This window comes from Ceratina calcarata, unplaced genomic scaffold (genome assembly GCF_001652005.2).
Source record: "Ceratina calcarata isolate Rehan_Ccalc_2016 unplaced genomic scaffold, ASM165200v1 scaffold397.2, whole genome shotgun sequence".
Lineage (NCBI taxonomy): Eukaryota > Metazoa > Arthropoda > Insecta > Hymenoptera > Apidae > Ceratina > Ceratina calcarata.
Genome location: NW_017163090.1, coordinates 1,324,726 through 1,347,833, shown reverse-complemented (window position 1 = coordinate 1,347,833; position 23,108 = coordinate 1,324,726). Strand labels below are relative to the sequence as shown.

The 23,108-nt window shown below is 38.9% G+C and overlaps 2 protein-coding genes across 15 annotated transcripts in view; one reads left to right on the top strand and one right to left on the bottom strand.

The window, feature by feature from the left end:
* The window catches only part of KrT95D (phosphofurin acidic cluster sorting protein KrT95D), a 48,338-nt gene that overhangs the window by 14,217 nt on the left and 11,013 nt on the right, over window positions 1-23,108 (top strand). For 3 of the 8 annotated variants that reach the window (XM_026814769.1, XM_026814767.1, XM_018026942.2), the window contains 10 exons: window positions 318-599; window positions 1,365-1,467; window positions 1,567-1,755; window positions 3,241-3,348; window positions 5,304-5,569; window positions 5,906-6,111; window positions 6,358-6,696; window positions 6,873-7,270; window positions 7,399-7,515; window positions 7,708-9,845. In XM_026814769.1, coding sequence (XP_026670570.1) covers window positions 318-599; window positions 1,365-1,467; window positions 1,567-1,755; window positions 3,241-3,348; window positions 5,304-5,569; window positions 5,906-6,111; window positions 6,358-6,696; window positions 6,873-7,270; window positions 7,399-7,515; window positions 7,708-7,841 — 2,142 coding nt within the window. In that variant the 3' untranslated portion in view covers window positions 7,842-9,845. Of the gene's footprint in view, window positions 1-317; window positions 600-1,364; window positions 1,468-1,566; window positions 1,756-3,240; window positions 3,349-5,303; window positions 5,570-5,905; window positions 6,112-6,357; window positions 6,697-6,872; window positions 7,271-7,398; window positions 7,516-7,707; window positions 9,846-23,108 lie in introns of those variants that run through there. The other 5 variants (XM_026814770.1, XM_018026944.2, XR_003389381.1 and 2 more) reach the window with 4 other exon arrangements.
* Window positions 17,856-20,430, bottom strand: LOC108626338 (UPF0692 protein CG33108). 7 transcript variants are annotated; one of them, XM_018026938.2, is made up of 5 exons: window positions 19,946-20,430; window positions 19,744-19,860; window positions 18,799-19,255; window positions 18,394-18,726; window positions 17,856-18,318 (listed from the first exon to the last, which is right to left on the bottom strand). In XM_018026938.2, exons 3-5 carry the CDS (start codon window positions 19,011-19,013, stop codon window positions 18,117-18,119), a joined length of 750 nt encoding a protein of 249 aa, XP_017882427.1. In that variant the 5' UTR covers window positions 19,014-19,255; window positions 19,744-19,860; window positions 19,946-20,430; the 3' UTR covers window positions 17,856-18,116. The 7 variants fall into 7 exon arrangements, with proteins under 7 accessions (XP_017882427.1, XP_017882426.1, XP_017882425.1 ...); XM_018026937.2 differs by having other exon boundaries at window positions 19,765-19,860; XM_018026936.2 differs by lacking the exon at window positions 19,744-19,860 and having other exon boundaries at window positions 19,861-20,430.

The window sequence follows — 23,108 nt, the reverse complement described above, 5'->3', positions numbered from 1 at the left end:
TAATAGGAATGTATAATAACAAATTCAACATGCTAGCATTGTTTAAGTATATAGCCTATGCATCTTTAAGTCCGCTCAATCTCCATATAAAGAATGTATATAAAAATCGTATCGTTTCAACTTGAAGTAGCAACGTTTGGAAGTATTCCAGTTCTTCCAATGTTTCTCCGTCCGAATCTTTTTCCTTCCATAAGTCCGTTCATAAGACGATGCGCATGTAACAGTTCGTTCACCCCTGCCAAACCGCGTGGCCGATTCCTAGCCGACAAAAACCGACTCGTATCTCACTCGGGCTGTACCTGTACGCGTGAGTACAGGTTCTGCAGAAGCAGATGGACCTGGAGCTGGAATTGGTGTCGGACAAGGCGGAGAAATACGGCGGACACTCGGTCGTGTTGGCCCGTGTGAGCGTTGTCGCGCTCAGCTCGCAGCCAGTCGACCAAAGACTGATGAACGACCCGAACGAGAGGCTTTGCCCCGAGTTCAGCGACGAGGAGGAGGAATTCAGCTCCGAAGGCGAGGCTGAGGGTAGCGACAGTGAACCCACCCTCGAGGTGCACAGGCGGAAGAGTCGCGCGAAGATACCGGCGAACGCCAGGGTGCGTACAAACGTTATTAAGGGGATCGGTTCCGGCATCGGCGCGATGAGACAGGATGTCAATGCTGCTCACTAAATTTACCAAAAATATTGGGTTTACGCCATTCGATTCTACGTCTCTGTTTCTCAGTGTCGGCACAAAATTCTTTTTAATATTGTACATTCGTATTAATATCGTCTTGATTCTCTGAGAATTAAAGATGTAGGATTGAATGGCGTATGTTCATATTTTACACTATTCTTGTCTGCTTATTGACAGAAAAAAAAATGTTAACATTTTTTCGACAGAAGTTAGAAGCGTGACTACCTTAGCCTATTAAGCACGATGGAATTCTGATAGATTCAGGATTTATTTCAAACATGGACTGCATTTTCATTGCAGTGAAATAAAATCAAGAAAAACAGTTTTTTTCCTGTTAATTATAATCGACAAATGCTTTGGGCGACGACTTAGTTACGTTTCTATTCAGTCGTGCAGACGTGGGTCACGCGGACGTCGTTCGAAATGGATATCTCGTGTTCAATTGTATTAGGAGCAGGAATGGAAAAAAGGATATGAGCTAGATTCGATTATTCGACCCGGGATACGTAATGGCATAAGGGTACATTGAACAGTCGGACGGAATGGGTTGCTTTATATTATTAGCTTCTATACATAGTTCAGACGGAAATACTCGACTCGTGACGAAATCCAATTACAATGCATGTTACGATTAGTTGAAAAATGATTTTTCGAAGTCTGATAAAATTGTTTCGATCGTTGCAGCAAAGAAATTTAAAGCAAAAATTCATAGCTCTCTTAAAGAGGCGGTTCAGAGTGTCCGAAGATTTGGATCAGGATCAAGAGGAGATCGGTCAGAAGCTTTCAGGTAGCTAAGTCACCCTTTCGATAAAATAGAAAACCATGAACACTTATCTGAAACACGTCGTGCTCACATTTCACGTGCGTCTTATTCATTATTTTATAGAGTCGTTAACACAGTACGCTGGATTTGTTAAAGGCGCAGAGATGGAAATCGAGGAACTGTTCGACGAGTTGGAAGATCTGTCTGACAGCGGTCCAGAATTGGACACGATGTCAGTCAGTAGCACGCCGAAACCATCCCTGCGACCTTTTTTCAGCTCTAGTCGATCGCTTCTCGCTCCTCCTCATTCCGGTAAGTGAAACCGTTCTCTTTTGACCGTAAATATCGTTGAGTATCGTTGAAGTAGATTTTGTAACACGTGAAACTCGATTGGCAAATACGTACGGGTTATCCTTATTACAATGCCTCGTACGGGAAGCGTTTGCGGGTGTAACCTCGAGCGAAAATAGACAAACAAATACACGATCACGTGGAACCTTTATCGTTTTAATTATTGTTGCTCCAATCGAGATAATTATACACGGTAAGGACACGCTCTGACACGTTGTTCGACGAATATTCTACCTTTTGACTCGCTTCTGTTCGCTAGAAAGTAAAGAAAGTATATTTGCCATTGAACACTTTCTACAGACCAACACGTTATCGCATATTAGCATTGATTTAATTGAACTTCTCCAGCGAATTGAATGTCTCTTAAATTTGTTGAAAGTGCGCTTATTCTTCTCTGTTTACGATTCGACTATATATGGATACAGCATGACTTGACTATGTGCTATCCTCAATATGTTTCTTTATATATTTCAAGATGATTTCTTTCATTTCATTCAATAAAAGTATCAGATTACATTAACAAGACCAATGGAGTAACACAGTTTCCCAATGTTTGATTCGTTGTTATGCGAGCAAACAGAGTTCGATTGGTTTCGCAAACATATCAACGTAAGATCAAAACGTTTTAATTGCCATTTGCTTGTTGCGAGTAACGTTTGTTCTCATGCGCTCTGATGTATACCATTCTTCATTCTTTCATGAAACTGTAAACCCTCGAATGACTTTTCTATAAAACGTATAACTGCGTTTTAATCAAATTGACCGCCCCTTTATGTCGCGTTTTCTTTTAAATCTATAGAGTCAATCTGAAAGAGTTGAGAAATTCATTTTAAAATAAATGTAAAAAATATGATACGCCATAAAATAGGATTCATATTCTATTTGAAAACGGGATTTTCAATTAGTATGATCTTTGAAATGGTGGGAAAATGTAGTTTTTCTGGAAAATTGTTCAACTGCTGGAAAATCTCGAAAATGGAGTTAAATTTGATGAATGTAATTAGATTTCGCAGTTCAGCGAACGCCGTTTTTGCCTGGTTAAATGAGAAGCCAAGACCTATGTGAGGAAAAAGAGGATACTTTTTATAATAAAGTCTCATGTGGTCCTCTCTTGCTAATGGGACATCAACTGTACAGAATATCTCATTACCTTTGTTATTAAAAAGTAGAAAATGAGACGGGACAAATTTTATTTTTTACATACGTAAATCCAAAGTAGACGTGTAAATGTTCTTAATTAGAATAAATCTAAATCCCACTTTATATGCATTTCCGTAATTGTTTTTATGTAAATACGGTGACTTCCAATAAAACGGGAAGAGAATTGTACGATTTTATAAACAAAATTCGGACGTAAACGTTTCTGCCACTACGGATTTGAATCCGTTTAACTAAATAAAAGTCTCGTGGGTTGGCTTTGCATTGTTGCATGTTACGATTTGGTAGTAGTAACCAACGAGGAGATTGGAAGCACTCCTGCGACTACAGCCGTAGGTCAGCAGACCGCAGGTCAGCCAGCTAAAGAAAAGCATCGTGTCGGACACACCACTCCAGGTATGTAAAAGCACACCAGATCATCATCGTTAAAAAAGAGAAACTAATAAATTAACTCTGAACCACTTTGCTAAGGATCTCTCCTTTGCCAAGCTAGCATGGCTGCGCGAATCTAAAACGCATGATAATAGCTTTTATTTTCATTTTTGTTTCGCTAAATCCCTTTTTTTCGCAATTTTTTATCGGTTAAAAATTAGTTTTTATCGTTTATTTATTTTTCGTTACGGAAGTACTGAAAATGATGCTTGGGAATTTTAACAAACGACGCTACAAACCTTTTATAATGTCGATTGTTGGTATAGAATTAGCAATCTTTATAAGTTATTATTTAAGATTAGACAGTATCAGTCGATTATTTTATTTAGATATTTAAATAGTCTATTCGAAGGGTCAAAATACATATCGCAGTGTACAAAATTTTATAGATTGGAGAAGGAACTCCACCGCATGAATATTACCTCTTGCTAATCTGCAGAAGCTTGGTGTTTCGTGATCAATGATACGAATATCGCTAAGTAGATGCCTGATAGTTTCACGATAGATGGTTCGTTGCAATGATCTTTCGATTTTTTTCAATATCCGATGTTCTTCGTTGTAAGTATTAAACAAAATTCGAGCCGCCGTCAATATAATCTCTGTACACGATATTAGTTCACCGATGCAAAGATAATCGAAGTTCCGACCATCTTCGATTTATTATTTTTAATCATTTTACAATTTCTGCCTTTATACTTCGAACGCATTTAATCTCAATACGAATCTCAATTATTGCAGTTTTATGTCTTCTATCATGTTTGCATCGCATAGTTATCAAATAAAAACGAAGCAATCACTATTTATCTCGGTTAATGTTAAAACACGTAATGATATAGATACACATGTGTAAGCAAATGCAATGAAGGGAAATAAACGTTTACTTGGCATCTGATTTCTTTTGTAGTCATCTTTGTTCGCTTCTGCGACACTCTGAAACGGGGTACAGTTTCCGTGAATGGTGGAACAGAACGAGACGTTAGTTTCTACACTGAATAAATAAAAACTGATTACTGTACAAATTTATTTTCTCCTTACCGAGATCGTTCTGCTAGGGAGATCGTATTCTGTGTCTGTGTGCCTCTCTTTCGCTATTCTTTACATGTAGTAATAATAACTTAAGAACAAAATATCGAAACAAGCAAATTGTAACACCAAAATCCTGTCCGCTGGCCTCTCTCTTTCTGCCTCTATCTATCTACTTATGTACGTACGTATCTATCTTTTTTATACTATGAACAATTTATATTTGTCTTTTCTCACTAACACTCTTCGCTCTTTCTCTGCTCGCTGTACCGATTAACACGCCGTTCTTACGTTCAATTACGATTTTTCTCTGACGCTGTATTAACGAAAGGAAAAAGGAATAAAAATACGGATTCCCACCTTCTGTCCATTTACATCGCACAATAATCCTATAGATAAAGTCTATACAATCGCGTCGTAACTTGATTAATTAAACTCGTTTGGTATCTGGAGTGCAACCGGCTACTTGAACGGGGGGGTTGAAACTCGTTCCGCGCTTGCTCTCTCTCGAGTCTTAATTTTTTTTTCACGAGATTAATCGATTACACGATTGTCGCCCACAGTACCGAACGTAATTTAGAGACCATAAACAAAGTAATTTTCTTAAATTACATCAATTCCCGAACGGGAAGATCTTTTATTATTCCAGCAAATATTATAATTAGTATTTCTGATTTATGCGTGCAACAGGCTTTATTTATAAAATTAAAAATTTCATACCTTCGTCATTTGAGAAGTGGAAATTTGTTATAAAAATATTTAACATTCGTTGCAAACACGTACGTGATTTTATGGTTGTAATGCAGAAGCATGGTCTCGTTCTTACGCTCGGTAGCGGAATTTCCGGTACGCGGTGCGTGCGCTCTGCGACGAAGAGTAATGAAATGTCGTTGCAGAGCGCGGCGTGGATAGGCAGAGCGACGATAGCTCCCGACGGGCGGACAGCGACTCGCATCCGGAGAATTGGACGGATCACGAGGCGAACGATCCGCCGAATTACGTGCCGGGTTCGCCGCCAAAGTCTGAACAGCACAAGTCCGAGAGCAGCGACAGGCGTAGCAGGCTCTTTACACGCGACAGGGGTACGCCGGGTGCCAACAAGTCCAAAAAGCATAGCCTCAGCGTCGACTTGAAGCCTCCCACCGACTTGAACAGCTCCGAGGTAAGTGCTTGCAGACGTAACGAGATCGGGTGTGATTTATGATAATAAACTCGAAAATCATGGCCAATTCTTGACTCTTAATAATTTATAGGATTAATCATTAAAGTTGACGCGTGCTATAATTTGATTAACTGCGTATAATTTTACGCATTATGCTCTTCATTAAATGATAATATTCTACTTTATATGATTGTGTAATGAACACGTAAATTAGTTGAATTTATTACGGAAGACGGATGCTCACGCGCGTGAATACAGATGATCCACGTTGTGGAACATTTCCCTCATATATCATTCTGGACGCGTATTAACTAGAACACGTACATATTGTTACAGCCGCGGAAAGCGTTGGTCGAGCAATTAAGCCGGGTACTGCCAGATGACAGTCTGCCAGACGCAGTGTCGTTGGTGTCTCTGGCCGATCCAGGCGCGGCCGTGCTGGCCACGAGACTCCAAGAAAGAAATCAACGAGTCTTGACGACCGCCTCGCCGGCGGATATTCGTGCCACGTTCACGTGCTTAGTCACGCGAATACAAAAATTGTAATTATCGATGCTATTTTTTATACAAAGTAATCGCGTCAATCTAAAAAAACTATCGTTTCGTGGATTTTTGTCAATTATAATTGAAAAGAATGAAAGTGCGTCCACTCGTCAAGTAACAAAATGTTTTGTCTTAGCATTTCTATATATAAAAGGATAATATTTGATTTCTGTTGAATGAAGAAACGAATCGATAAATATAACTTCGATGATCGGAAGTATTCACTCATGCTCTCTCACTGTCAGTTGTAACAGTTCCGCGAAACCACCAGCACCGATCAAAGTGGTAATCGCCGGCGGGGATAGTTTCGTGAACGCGGTGCTACGTCACTACGTGGATCACCTGAGTTTCCGGCCGCAGAATTACCTCAAGTTTTTCGTCGTACCTCTGGGTTCGAACACACTGTCGAGGTATCTCGGCTCGATAGACGCGAAATATTCGATGTTGTTCGGAGACGAGTGGAGGGAATTGCTCGAGAGGGAAGGCGGTGGTGCAAGCGAGTGCGCGGCGAGGGTGTCGGAGTACTTGGCGTCGGCCAGTTCGACCCTGTTGCTGCCCATCGCGGAAGCCATGGTCACGTACAGGTACGTTTTATAAATAGAATTTCTTTTATTCCGTTTTATACTATTAATTCAATTTTAAACGAATAAATTTTGCTATTACGTTTACAATTTTAAATAAAAATGAGATACGAATATCGTATTTCGAAGTCCTTCTTAGACTTTAACTATAGCGAGGATCTTCCGCTTTAATTTTGCAGAGAGACGGATGATAGCAGTCAAATCTTTATCCCGTTCATAAACGACGTTCGGGTGGGCTGCCCGGATAGTAGTTCCTCCGCGTCGGTCGATCTGGAGGAAAGTAACGTGACTATGTCAGGATCTCCGCCCTCGTTACCACCGCCGGGATTACCTACTCCGCTTCCGGGTAGGTTAACACCACCGAGCAGCCCTAATGTTGGTCAGCCGACGAGGGAAGGCTGGGAACCGGTCGAGCTGCAACTCGATTACTGGAGCAAACAGACGCAGGGCGAGAAGGGCAAGAATTCGTTGAGACAAGCGTTCAGGGCATTGCATGTCCAGAGACTTCCGCTTTTGGGAGAAACTCCTGGTCCCTACTTGTCCATGAATTACACCATCAAGGAGAAGAAGCAGAAAAGTATGTACGATACTAAATTTAACTTCATTTTTAACTAATAAAACTTGGCATCCCTTTTTTCCCGTTATTTATAGTGCTATTTTCTGAATTACGTTGTCTTTACGTAAGGTTACTTGTTTCTTTTCCAGTAATGAGACTGGGTAAGAAGAAAGAAAAAGAAAAGGAAAACGAGCCAAAGAATCAAACAGTCGAGGGAGTGACGCGACTTATTTGCTCCGCGAAGACTCACAACATTCCATTAAGAGGTAAATAAGATCTCAGCTTTTTTGCTATCACACAGAATATCTAAAATACTAGACTCCTTTTCTCGATAGTTCGAAATTTTAGGCGATCAATTGAAAGAATTATTTCCTTTTTAAATACGTAAAAAAAAATGTTCCGATTTAATATAAAGGAGCATTTTAATATTGCACGGGTGTGAATCCGTTTTTTCTTAGTGAGCATCGACGGTACCGAGTGGTACGGTGTGAAATTCTTCCAACTGTCGGCGCAGTGGCAAACGCACATCAAGACGTTTCCGATAGCCATGTTGGAGTACACATCTCAGCAGCAACCTCCTAATCCCGCATAAGAGAGAGAAAAAAAAACAATAATCCGCTTCCTCCGTTTTCAAAAGGCCAGACGTATTTCATTTGTGTTCATGGATAATGCCAATTAGGATTCGTCAGCTTGTCGCGCAAGCCCGATAACCAAATCCTCGAAACCAAAAATGAAAAAAGAAAACGAAACGTAGCACGCGAGGTAGAGCACAATTTCGTACAATGGACGGTCCACCGCTTCGAACCGCTGGAGCTGCAGCTGGCAAGTAAGTCCAAAAGTTTGCCTGTTTCCTCCTTATTTCAATCCTTAATAGTTTCCTTTCATTGTTTGATGTTTTGTTAAAAACTGTAGTTCTTGGTAAAAAAAAAAAAGATATACTACGTGACGTATTCTTCTTGCGTAAAAATTGCCAAGAGTGTGCGAGTTCGACGTAACGAGTATAATTGCTCGATAATACGAATTCTATTCTCTTTGATACAAGCGAATGCCGGTTGATTTTCTCGACGATCGGAGATCATTTTTTTTCCACTCGACCCTCGGTTCTCATTCTCGTACACACACGTAGTCAAGCTACACCGTAATGCATGTAGCGATTGTTACTTCAAAATGAAGTATGCGACGAATCGTAGAAGTGGTTGACACATATCGTATTAGAATTATCGTAGACAATGATAATAACGGCGGATGTCGTTGGTCACGGGGATGCCATACGAACAGAGTACGAGAACGCGTTGTTTCAAACGCGTTCACTCGGGAAGACGTACGTCTGATATTCGACTACCCTGTAGGAGGAAAAAGTGTTATGAGTGTCGTTCGAATATGTACATATAGGATTTTTTAAACAAAATAAAATCGCTCGGTTTCGCTGCGGGTCGAACTGAGATACATACATATGTATTTGCTAAGTTTAGGTCTTTGTCTAACATCGCAGAGGGTAGCGATCAGAGGTCTTTTAGCGTTAAATTATATATTTATTTAATTGATCGCGTATATTCCGTGTAAACGAGTTACATACATATTAGTGATAGAGCGTGCGGCGACATTATCGAAAGAAGTCTGTGATACAGGCGAATATTTCTCTTAGCGCACAAAATTTTCTCTAAACAAAGACGAAGAACGAAAGAAGGAAACAAGAGAAATGAATATGAAGAACGTGACGATGGCGATGGCGAATAAGCTCATTAGTTGTTGTATCTAAATACACATACTCCTTTCCTCGTTTTAAGATTTCAACATATTTTTTGTATTCCATTTTATAGACTTTTAGCCATAGGCTGCTGTAGTTTAAATACTCTATTTTCAGACTTTATTATTTGATACTTTTACTCCCCGTTAAACGGCTCTCCGACTACGAATTTCGATAAGGTATATCCATCCGCGTGTTATTGTTTAGCCAACGCGAATTCGTTCGTCGAACAGAAACACGACGTTTGCAAATGTGCCGACTGATCATGTTCCTCCTCCTCCTCCTCCTGATCGATACGCGATAGCAAGCATGATTCAAAAGAGGCCGCGATGAAAAGACAGAAATCGAAATGTATCCGGCTGTACTTCTCCCTTTTTTTAAAAAATCTAATCTCGTAATTGAAAATCAATTACATAAACTGATCGTTAGTTCATAATCCCTCTTGTCCCTATTAAAAGGAATCATATCACGTGAAACGATAGGAATTATCTTAGGAAATATATTCTCTTAGGGAAAAGGAAGAAGTAAACGTAAGTTTCGAGGAAACGAGGACTGTTTAAACAATAGATCTGCATAACGATAACAAACATTTTTCGACTTCCTTCATGATTTAGCTGCTACGAGAACGAAAGAAAGCGAGAAACGACGAGAACAATTTGTCTATCATTTTGTTGTTTCCGGCAACGTAGCCTGTCGTGTTGACTGCCTAATGCCAAATCGAAAAAAAAGAGAGAGAGAAAGAGAGAGAGAGAGAGAGAGAGAGACAGAGACAGAAACAATTCGTCCAGACGAATTCAGATAAAAGACATTATAACACACTGGCACATTGTATATATCATAAAAAAAAAAGAAAACGAAAAGGAGATAATGGCCATTCAGGGCGGCAGTTTTGGAAAAATATCAAAACGATCCGAAATTTATTCCTGTGTCCATAGACGATGACGCTAACCCCGCGAATCCCTTCTTCCCCCGATTTTTGCTAGTCTGCAATTATTTAGTTTGTACGAGTATCGAACTGTGCAAGTTTGTAGTCCTACATTTTACATTTTTAAACGGCTGAGAGCAATATACGTTCGCGTGAACTCCCGGCAAGGTAGTTAACTTAAAGAAGAAATAGCGAGAAGCAGCGTATGGCAGTTTTAAAGTGCAGTATGTATGTGGAAGCGTGTGAACGTAACAAGATCCTGGCTCTTAAGTGGACATGGGAGCTCGAACTGATTTACTTTAGATTTACGTGCCCTCGGCACGTGCAGCAGCTTCGCGTGAGATTATACTAATCCCATGATTCTTGGGTGGAGCTTTAGAAACATTAAACAGGAACGAGAAGTACGATATAAAGAATAATGTACAACAGAATTTTTCATTGGAATAGAAAAAATATTAATTCGACTGATTAACAAAAAGGAGTTTAAGCCACGAAGATTTCTCTTGTACAAATTGAACACGTGCCTAATCGCAATTATATTAATTAGAGAGGATAAAGATGTTGGAGTGAGTAAGTAATTAGTAAACCGTCAAGCGCTTTCCTGCAATCATCGAGAAAGGCCCGTCCTATTTTTTTTAGAACCGAGTATACGGACACACGGACGGTATATCGCAGAGAATAAGAATGCGAACGCACTCGAAAAGTCTGAAAACGGAAAAAACAAAACTGTGCTAGCAGGCCAGCCGCAATGGAAAAGAAGCTGACAAAGAGTTATTGTTACGTCCACAGGTATTCCACGCACATTACACGAACGATATTAGTCGTTAGCTCGTATTAATAAAGTAAACAGTGAATTGTTGAGCAAACGAACAAGTCATGTTGAACAGATAAAATTTTTACGATGTAATACATATGATTCATGTGGCAATTTTTCGTATCCCACAGTCTTACAGGGAAATAAATTCAGTTCATAAATGAAAGAGCACGTACCGTTTTTTATCTTTTTGTACGAAGTAACAATGGGTAAATTCAATATCGATTATTGATTAGTTGCCTCTTTCCAACAATTTTAGCAACCTTTTTATTTCACTGTTCACTTGATTAATGCTAGCTGGGTGTAGCTGCCTTCATCGAGTAAGTACATGCTGGATCGCTATTCAGCAAACGAACCTGCCATATAATGTATATATTTCTACACGTACATATACATGTATGTAGATATGTTTTATGACCGCAGTTGGAATGAAGCATTCGTCGCTTCGTAGTTTTGCACAATGTCGTTTTCTCCTCGTCGTCGTCGACGATCCATAATGACTTTTGCCCGCATTCGCTCGCCGCTTCGATAGTCTCGATCGTATTGCCAAAAATCCACGTGCTAAAGCCAATGAAAAAAGGAATGTTAAAATGAAAATGGAAAATGAACAGCGAGACGCTGAATCGATCGGGACACGGTGTAGGAGACAGTGTGATTGATACATGCAAAGACTATACGTTTTTACTTTCGTATAATTGTACTATCTAACGCAGTAGCGAAATGCGTTGAAGAACTGTTCTTCACTTTTGGAATTCACGGTAGCAATAGCCTGTAAGCAATTATCTCTTAATGTTCCTTGATATTTTTTTCCTTCCGTTTTACCGTTCTCTCCTTTTTGGTTTTAGTCGTTAGTTAATTCGTTCGCCAATAAACGCTTGCGTTTTTCAGCCGATATCGACTCGTCGAAGTTGCGTGTAATTGATAAGCTTAACACGTCAGGGGCGTCGGCCTCTTTAGGAATTCGTGAAAAAAAATACGTGTAACGACGATTACGCGATACGTGCTCACGGTCTCCATTCTTTCCGTCTCCTTTTGTGAATTGTTTCGTTTGTGCTCGAAAGCCAGGATGAATTCATCTCTTCGTAGAATGCAACAAATGCGCGAGTTAAGGACTGATTCGTTTTCGTTAGTCGAGTTACTGTACTCCATATCCGTTCGAACTCAAATAAGTCCAACTCGAATTTATGTCTGTCTATGAAATACATTAAAAATTGTTTAATCTACTCGTCATAAGACTTGAATATCTGTTGCAAATTAAATAATGTAAAATGATTTGGATGAAGACTTTCAAATTGTTTGGTACAACTTGAAATCGAGTAACTCGTACTAATAAGAAATCAGACGCTCGAGGATTATTTTCGATTCTAGTCAAGACGCACGAAGGATCGTGTTAATTTTTTCGAACCAGGTGTGAAACGAATTCGCGACGAGGTTCAAATCGAGATGACTAGACATTAATGGATACGCGCGAGGAGCATGTTCGCGGTTCAGCGTCGCGTTTTCCTTTTTTGTTCTCAAGAGGAGAAGAGAAAAGAAACGGATCAATATATCTTTCTTGAGAGGTAAGAAGGGATTGCTATATCATTCCTATACCTATAGGAGCGTGGGCACGTACTTAGGTACAGAAACCGGGTATCACATTCAGTAAAAAAAAAAAAGCGTTCGCTATAGGTTTTCGTCGCTGTATAAGTGTATAGGAAGTTTTAACACACGTGGGCAGGCAGGCCCAAGCTCAAAGCTTACAATAATTAAACAGAAAAAAGATGTAATTAATATGTATATATATATTATACATATGGATATATATTGAGAGCGTGTTTTTGGTACCAGCGACTAAAAAGAGAAAAAAAAAGTAGAAAACGATTTTAAAAAAAGGAGATGGATGGATTAGAGTGATGCGTCGTTTAATTTTCACGGTCGTTGGCGTGGACGTCTTTGATTGCGTTTATGGCCGGCTTAAACGACGTGTGTATATATGATTAACTTGTTATCGGTAAATAATTAGAGAGACTTCAATTAAAAGGGCTGTAAAACGTGACCTGGCTTCTCGGCGGGACACGGGAAAGAGTGAGATCGAGAGAATGAGAGAGTGAAAACTGGGATGTACCAGGACTTCCGTATGCATCCGCGTTCTCATTTATTGCGCCAAGAATCGTTACTTTCCTCGTTTTATATCAGAATATCTTTTCTTTGTCGAATGAAGCTATGCTGGAAGTGCTGGTAACATGTAGAAAGAACACGGGGAGAAAGAATGATTCCTCTTTTACAGAAACGTACTGTCTCTGCGTAAAATATTGATAAAGTGGTAAGAAATAAAAAAAAGACAAGGCAAAGAGTGTTTATGTACATTTGTTAAGGCGGTTTGATACGCGCGTGCATATTGTTTGACCGTTTCAAAAAGATATTCTCCGAGATGTTTATACACGTGTCTGCTGTTTTATGCTTTTCCTTGAAACGTGAAACGGCGTGTTGTATAAGAGTATGTAATACATTACCTGTATATACATTACCTGCAACACAGATACGTAAACGTATTAATTTTGCGGACCTCGCGATAAATGTAATTTACTGCTAAAAGGTATTCAGTTTTCAACGTCCGTTTGTAGTTTTTCTTTTCAAACGTTAGTTTTGTAAAGTGCCGATTGTTTTAAAAATAATAAGGAAACAAGAGGATCGAAAAATGTAAATGAATGTTAGGGTGGGCCGTGACGTTCGCTATAGGTTTTCGTCGCTGTATAAGTGTATAGGAAGTTTTAACACACGTGGGCAGGCAGGCCCAAGCTCAAAGCTTACAATAATTAAACAGAAAAAAGATGTAATTAATATGTATATATATATTATACATATGGATATATATTGAGAGCGTGTTTTTGGTACCAGCGACTAAAAAGAGAAAAAAAAAGTAGAAAACGATTTTAAAAAAAGGAGATGGATGGATTAGAGTGATGCGTCGTTTAATTTTCACGGTCGTTGGCGTGGACGTCTTTGATTGCGTTTATGGCCGGCTTAAACGACGTGTGTATATATGATTAACTTGTTATCGGTAAATAATTAGAGAGACTTCAATTAAAAGGGCTGTAAAACGTGACCTGGCTTCTCGGCGGGACACGGGAAAGAGTGAGATCGAGAGAATGAGAGAGTGAAAACTGGGATGTACCAGGACTTCCGTATGCATCCGCGTTCTCATTTATTGCGCCAAGAATCGTTACTTTCCTCGTTTTATATCAGAATATCTTTTCTTTGTCGAATGAAGCTATGCTGGAAGTGCTGGTAACATGTAGAAAGAACACGGGGAGAAAGAATGATTCCTCTTTTACAGAAACGTACTGTCTCTGCGTAAAATATTGATAAAGTGGTAAGAAATAAAAAAAAGACAAGGCAAAGAGTGTTTATGTACATTTGTTAAGGCGGTTTGATACGCGCGTGCATATTGTTTGACCGTTTCAAAAAGATATTCTCCGAGATGTTTATACACGTGTCTGCTGTTTTATGCTTTTCCTTGAAACGTGAAACGGCGTGTTGTATAAGAGTATGTAATACATTACCTGTATATACATTACCTGCAACACAGATACGTAAACGTATTAATTTTGCGGACCTCGCGATAAATGTAATTTACTGCTAAAAGGTATTCAGTTTTCAACGTCCGTTTGTAGTTTTTCTTTTCAAACGTTAGTTTTGTAAAGTGCCGATTGTTTTAAAAATAATAAGGAAACAAGAGGATCGAAAAATGTAAATGAATGTTAGGGTGGGCCGTGAAATTTAATTTATTCAAAATAAATTAACTCTTCTGAATCAGTAATAAAAATGTTACTTCGCTGTTTGGTCCATCCTAATAAATTTTTTATTACCACGAGGTCCCGTTTATCATCCTCGGACAGGATAAAAATAAAGGTCACACAGTATTGAGAGAAAATGGAAGAGGATATAAGGAATAATCTTTTTCCTTTCAACAAAGATTTTAAATAAAGGAGAGTACACGTACAATGCTCGTCGAGATTGAGTGATAAACACGAGAGAGAGAGAGAGAGAGAGAGAGAGAAAATTAGAGAAAGACAATGAAAATAAATTTCTGATAAGTGAAGAACGCTAGCCTCTTTTTAATTTAACTCCCCTATTGTTGATATAATGAACATGAAATGCGTATATGTGATACATATTATTATAAACGTAATATTCGAATACAGGATATTATTGTTATTAACTTGTAGGGTAATAATTAGTGACGGCTTGTGTCCTGGGCATAACGCATCGTCGTTTTATTCTGCAAAATCGTTGTACAGAATACCTTTCCTTTGTATATATTTATACACGCATATAATGCAGAGTACAATGTAAAACGGCATAATTTATTGATTCGTTTTATAAACAAGAATGTATAAATGTAATTAATCTAACGGTGTACGATTGAATTCTTTTTTTTTTAATTAAAAGAGAATTCTGAGAAACCCATTATTAAATATTCCGTTCCAGCTGAAATTGGACGTCGGTGATTCTGGATCATATCTCAGGACACAAGCGGACGTAATGATGTAATTAGAAAATAGAGAAAACTTGTGGTAACTCTGTATGTTTAAAGAAACGAAGGTAACAATAAGGAGAAGTTACAAATTGAAGGATGAAAGTGGGAAAAAGCTATATTGTTGATGTTTGTAAGCTTGAAATATAAATGTAACGCAGTTTCCAATATTCTGTTACGATCCCAGTGCACCTGTAATATCCGATATAAGTATTCAACATTTCTTTTCTACCTTCTCCTTTCTTTTTTTCTATTACCTTTTAGATATTAGACACTACCGCTATTTTTCAAAACTTTCATTACGAACTTACGATTGAAATTTACAGATTGGCACAATTTTATTTTATATCTTCTATTAGTCAAGTTATTTGATTTCTATTCTGAAAAGGCTTGAAGCCAAGTAACTCGACTACAATAATGAGGCATTGTATTATACGTATTTTAAATGACTGCTAGCACCAATCGCAACTCATCATAAATGATCTTGCGTACACATAAATTCAGAATTTATTCGAACAGATTAAGAGAGACTGAGAGAAATAAAGAGTAGAAAGAAAGATGTATTAAAAACATGTTTGTAAATGATAACATCTCTTTGTATTTGTATCACGTTTAAAGCTAAATACCGACAACAAATCAAGTAAAATACGCGAGTTACACAGAAAAAAGAAACAAGTATAAACAATGATCACAATATTAATCTCTTATAGCGTAACACGGTACTATACGCGTGCACCGGGTCTTGTTCCTCGGCCGTTGCTGTTGCCTCCGTGGTTTTCGTGTTACGCAGGTGTTACAATATCATTGATACAAATATGATATATAACAAAAATCGTCGAATACTCTTGTATTAAAATAAAGTACAACTTTCCCATTAAAAACGCCCTCCATAACAAATGTTACATTGAACGATGACATTAAAAGTCGAACTCGATTACTTCTTGATTCCGTGAGAAGACGGTATCTCCTGGTAAGTAACGGAAGACGTATATTTTCGTTACGCTTGAAAATTTTTCTTTATATATCGATCCCGCGTCTCGTAGCGTTGAAGCAGGAAAAAATACGCGTTCTCTTTGATTATCGTTAGAAAACAAAAGTAATCACGCGGCATACGCGCACCGATGATAAATACAGCGTTCATTCATTTACTCCTTAAGAGTATTCTTTTGATTATGACGCGACAACGAATCGAAGAAGCTCCATAGTGTGAAAACAGGCACGGTGTACAATTATTCTCATTTGTATTTTCAATTAATGAACCTTGTTATTTTACGGCACTTGGGTACAGTTTTATTATCGTTTTTCATTATTAAAGATCTATGCTTTTCCTGTTTGTCATTTGAGAATCACACATGGGAATCTACAAATAATATGATATCTCTTTCGTACCTGGTATACGGCGTCACTTTTCGATAGAAATAACTTAAGATACTTTACGATCAGAGAGTATCTCAAGAATTTCGTAATTTTGTTTTATATATTGATACTGGTAAGGACTACGCTTGTAATTTACATACTGGCAAATACATAGTGAAACAAGCATGTCGTAGGATTCTTTCTTCAAAGCGCCTTGCTTCCAAGACATTCGGAATATTTAGTGATCGCGAAATGCAACGCAATGTTTAATGATACAGATTCTTCATAGATTTTCAAGCTGTCTATATTCGCGCATACGATCGAAAGACATTTGGCATAGCCACCAAATGATAAATATGTGTACATAATTATAGACGTACACAAGTCTAAGAAAAGCATATCGATTCTGATGATTAGTAAGATTGAAAAAACGCGGAAGAACTTTGATTCGTGTGATTGAACACGTGGAATTTGAAAATTTCAGCGTATAATTCCGTCGATAGAATTTATTCATATATTCTTATCTCTCTTAGGCAAATCGTAATTCGTTAAATACTACGTATAAGTTAGTAAAGCTTCGAAGACTGTTTTATGTACAAGAGAATGTGATATGTAACAATAAATCAGGAAGTGAGCTGCTCGATTTGCATACGTCGGTTAAGCGAAATCTCACACGTTCGCGTGACTCGAAATATAAATCAACAGTCGTTTTAATAAATGAATTTAATCCGTATCTTAAAAGCAATGCGCCCGATCTCAACACACGAACATTAAGTCGTATGCATTTGCGAGACTCTTGCTAGAAATTTTAATCTTCATTTATAATATCAACGTGAAATAAGAGTTAGTGATTATTAATCGGAAGTCTACGATTCGACCGCTAAATAAATATACTTAGATCTTTTCGTTCCGGCTAATATTACGATTTCGATAAATTCTAGCTATTACACTTAGATATTTATATTATGCAGATACTCTATATAAACTTTTTCTCCTCGTGCACATGTTACATGCCCGTTGCACTCTCTTATTCTCTGCATCGTAGATGGAACTCGATGCGATCGAACAACGAAATGAACAATCTTTCAAATCGGTCGCGCGTATATGTAAGTCAAACGATATATAAATCATTATTTACATTGCGATGAATGGATATCAAACATCGTTGCGTTTAATACCGAACACGGTGATTTTTCTGTTCGCCCTTCGAACTGTTTGACTGTTTGTTGAAATTGACTACAAAAATGAAACTTGATACGCATACGTTATACTTAAAAGCATTTACAATTTTATAAATAATCAAATTCCGTAGTAGCTGTGCAAACATTACGCCGTTCAATGTTTTATCGTTTTACCGTATTGTGTGGATACAATAATAGTACAGTCAAGAGTAGTAGTAGTAGTAGTAGTAGTAGTAGTAGTATAGTAGTAGTAGTAGTAGTAGTAGTAATAGTTTCTGTCTTTCGCTGTGTGATATTAATTACCTACAATTCTTGTACACGATTTTTATATGTATGGGTGTAACGCAAGTGCCCTGCCGCGCAAACCTCTCTGACCGCCGACACCACCCTTCGGTATCACGTATCCTCCTGCGTGTTTGGCCGTTCCCTCCTCCTCCAAGTTGCCGTTGCTTTCGATCAAATCGCGTAATGGCCAACAAGCTAAATGACGCGATTTTCCATGACGAGCTAACACATGATATCCTTGTCTGAAAATGGCACACAACACATCCTAAACATGTTCAGTTTTAACTAACGAGCGAGCAAGGAAGCTTGCAACGTACCTAGACGAGATTAGACCCACGAGTAACGCCCAGTGGGCTTTATGGCCTCTTTTTAAGCATGGTGCATGATTGAAGTCGGAGTCGTATGGGATCAGTACCATTGCACCGTGAGCTAAAGCGTGCGTTAACGTGTCTGGGCACTGTTGCAAATCCACTAAGATATCCGGTCTATGGTCAGGTAAATATTCGGCAGCTAGTGTACCCATGAAATCGACGCTGTACACCTCTCCGTGTTGGGTGAAACCTCTCACACGAGCCTCTGCTAAAAGCTGACTAACGGAAACTGGCTTTGTGTATTCCTGCGACGCCATCGCAAGTGCCACCAGACCGCATCTACGAAGTTGAATTTATATAAATACGTGAACCACTTAATAGAACAATGACTTGAAGACAGTGGACACTTACTGTGGTCCATCTTGCAAGATCGGTTCAACTTGACAAAAATACGTGACTTCCGCATCCTTCAACTCGTTCCGCGCTATCAGTTTTTCAATTTCCGCCTCTGCAGATGTAAGAGTAATTTTCGCCCACGGTGGCAGAGAATCTGCATCGTTCACTTCGGTTTTCTCGCACATAGGTGCGTCTGGCAAACTTGAGAGAGGTGGAGGCGGTGCTGGCATTTGTCAAGCAACGAACAGGGCGCGAACAAAACTGTTTTGTTCGGTTAACGACGAATATCTGTGGTCGCAGGTTTCGATAAAAAAGGCGAATGCTTTCCACGACTATGAAATCATACACCTGTGCTTTAGTATCTTCAATTTAAATATTGCCATCTCTCGGTGGTATGCTCTCTGTTCACTGGAGAACTGTGCGATATTCCTCGGTCATCGTAAATCCTTTCGATCTCTTGTCAAGGTCCAAACTGGAATGTCAAAGAAAAAACACTGTACGATTTGTAATGTATCTGGATTTGAAATGATAAACAGTGTAACGGCTAACAAGAAAATTTGAGGGAATTTAAATCACGAAACGGTGTATTGCACAAAACGAATCACGAAACAGACGGAAAGAACAAAATGAGACTATGTACGTGTACTCTAATACAGTTGAGATTCGATTTATCCATTACTCATGTAACCTTGAGGAATCTGTTACGCTGTATCAGTCATCGTTCCGACAAACATGAAATTGCACGAATCTCGCTGGACACCATTGAAAACAATCATCTTCACAAAATCGATTTCGCCTCACAACTGACAGGGTCTGCACCGCGAGCCGAGATATCCCATTTAAAACTGTTTTAAGAAGTCGAACGTCTAACACGAGGAACGTACACCTTTGCAGAAATTCTAATGGCAGCACGTCGTCGCAATCGACATCGTCACGACATACTAATCAGCGATAACATACATGTCAGTCGACGACGATTACCGATTTAACGATTGTAGTGCACGTAAGATCTCATGCAGATCGTGTGTTGGATCAGTCGTACAGACGAGGCCAGGCCAGTACTTTCGTTCACCATACCTGAAACGTGCGGAAACCGTTGCAGCACGATTTTGACGTTTACACGTCCCCCCTTATTCACCCTGTGCGTGAGTCATCCACGTACATTATGTAATTCCTCGGTAAAAATAAGAATTAACGACACTATTTCGGCCACGTCGATGGACTTCAGGGGTAAACGTATAAACGAGCGACGAGATTCTTGAAGATCACTCCCTGATCGCGATCGTAATTTCTAATCCTCTGCGAGGGAGCTGACACCAGCACACTTTGCCTTATTCGTCGAGGCGCCCGTCACGGTATACAGTCCGATAAGAAATTCCTCGTGGGCGCTATAGTTACGAAGACGATTCACTAGTTTGGGCAAGTGCATTGTTTCCAAGAACCCTAGCAGCACTCGGCTGGTATGCGTACACGAGTTATCCTTTTATACCGCGTTACGAACTGAAACGAATTCGGAGATTTCGCTACGTATGCCATGAGGAACTTTACTTTAACATTACTGTCATAGATGAAGACTCTCCGAACTCGTACGATACGATTTCGTAAAGACACCAACGTTGAATTCTAGCCGGAAAAATCGTGAGGTACACCATAGATAGATAAGATTATAGAGAGAAAATGATGCATCATTAACATTACTTGTTCAGATATTCTGAACCAATAGATTGAGTCATTATATGGAGGAATTAAAAAGGTTTATTTCTTTAATGTAATTAATTTAGTCGTTATTAATAATTTTGTAAAATGTAAGGAGTTGATGAGAGTGCTCATGCTTGGGATTTCGTCGTTCTCGTACAAGTGCTCCCACCAAGAGGACGACTCTTGAAAGGGCTTCACCGTAGCATATACGAGAACCCATATAGTTAGTAGGAATCTGTTCTGTTCCACTGTAGCAGAGACAGGATTTATAGAAGTTATCACAGACGAGATATACCATGTGCAATCGCCCCGCACTCCGCCAAGGCCGTCCAGCGACCTCCACCCGTATTCCCTCCACAGTCACTCGGTTTATGCTAGTTGCTGCGCTGCTCTGCTTATTATAGAATGTAACATTTTTATGAAGCATCTATCGCTCGTTTGAGATTAATTTCTCCTCACATTACAATTTCTATTTATTGGTTTAAGATTACACATAGAATTATAGAAAAGAATGAATAGAAATTGAGACACGTACTATATTTTTATTGCATGTTTTATTTGAATGAAATAACAGAAATTCGATTTGTGAAAGAGAGATTCTGGTCCACTCGGAAAGAGATTGCTGATTTTGAATCTGGTATACAGAGTGGACGATGTCCTTTTTAATATTCCCTTCCACCCATTTCAGCTGGTCTGAACGTTTCTCAAATGAAATCATTTTAATTGTTATTGTATCTGTAATTAGATATAATTAATCATTTAAAGGGATAAAAGAAACGTCTTACATATTTTTAATACTTTATTCATATAATTTCGTAGTTACGGCGTTATCTCTATATTTACACATCTCCAGTTTGTTAAAGAGATCTCTTCATGAACCGCGCTCGTGCGCGCACTGTCATACTATGTGTGTATCAGTGTACGTGTATCTGTACGTGCACTGACGTCGTGTATTGCCAAATCGCAAAACGACGCTGATTCCTCTTGTTTTCTTTTTTTTCTTACATTTTGCACTCGTCCTCTTCACCCGTTTCCCGTTTAAAACACACAGAACAGTCTACGCGAATGGAAAACAAGATCGAAACTGGCAATCAATAGCATAGTTAGTATGCGTCGTAGCGTTGAAAATCTCTGCGCGCATTTACAAATCGGGAATTCTAACGAAACGGTATTAGAGGCTTCGCATTGACGTGTAAAAAATCTAAACGCATTGTCGTTTATGCTACAGCTCGTATTTTATAAGTATCTCGTTCGCGTTCACGTTTAGCTTCCAAAAAAGAAAGATAAGAGAAGCGAGCCGAGAGATCGGCCCGATCCTCTTCCATTTTCTTTTTCTTCTTCTTGGATTGACATATTGCATATATTTTCACGGTTCGAACGTGTATATACGTACATACCCTTTCTTTGTCCGAAGTGGAGTTCCGGTGCACGCGCTCGAATCCTACTATACACACATACACATATAATGGTCTACATACATGTAAAAATCGGGAGCCTCAGCTTATGTATTCAAAGAACAAAAATATCCCGCGAAACTTTATACTAACGTCTCGTCGCCTGTTTTATTATACTGTGTCGTTCCACGCTCTAAACGGATCGTTTCTCAACTCAATACACGCGATCTTGTTCTAATTGAATTACGTGACTTGAAAAAATGAAACTGAAAAGAGCGAGCTAGCATTTCTCTGGCTTTTCACATTATTTCACCTTAAAATTGATGATCTCTTGAATTTTTTAAACAATTTCGAATTCAGAAAAATTATTACGATTATCGCATGTAACAGGAATAAAATTCATCGGCTGGAAATGATTCGTTTAAGGTGGGACGACGTTCCCTTCGGCTTGTTTCTGAACAAAGTTATTCTTCGCTATCTATAGACTGAACGGGCTTAATGCGCTCCGTAAGTGTAATAACTGTACAATTGTAAAATATAATTCCATCTAGCTGTAGCGAGTCTAGATACACTTGTGAGCTTACTATTTTTTTCAATTTTTCTTTTCGCATTTTATGGGTTTCTGCATGTACACTATCCAACGATGCTCTCTTCGCGATTCTTCACACTCTTTCTAATCTTATGGACTGTCCTCTCTTCTCTGTATACGTGCCTCTCTGACGTCTACGTTCATACACCCACGGCATTCGTTCCAGTTTACAAGTTATTTCTCACTTTCATTCTAATCCATTTTCAATCTCTTATGCGTCCACTGTTACCGCACTATCTACACAGTTAAAATATTAAAGATTTTAGATAAGCGCGACGTCCGCGGCACGCTTCGTTTCGAGGTTTAAGTTAAAGTTGGAATAACATTGTTTCTCGATAAGATAATATCTTAATTAGAAGTTAATTATAGTATGCGTCGTAGCGTTGAAAATCTCTGCGCGCATTTACAAATCGGGAATTCTAACGAAACGGTATTAGAGGCTTCGCATTGACGTGTAAAAAATCTAAACGCATTGTCGTTTATGCTACAGCTCGTATTTTATAAGTATCTCGTTCGCGTTCACGTTTAGCTTCCAAAAAAGAAAGATAAGAGAAGCGAGCCGAGAGATCGGCCCGATCCTCTTCCATTTTCTTTTTCTTCTTCTTGGATTGACATATTGCATATATTTTCACGGTTCGAACGTG

Bases quoted from the DNA above. Each gene is read 5' to 3' on its own strand.
- LOC108626338 (XM_018026936.2), bottom strand. From the start codon at position 19,013: ATGCCAGCACCGCCTCCACCTCTCTCAAGTTTGCCAGACGCACCTATG. The intron at 18,727-18,798 runs GTAAGTGTCCAC...TCAACTTCGTAG, and splicing joins ATCTTGCAAGATGGACCACA to ATGCGGTCTGGTGGCACTTG. The intron at 18,319-18,393 runs GTACGTTGCAAG...TGCCATTTTCAG, and splicing joins GTGGGTCTAATCTCGTCTAG to ACAAGGATATCATGTGTTAG.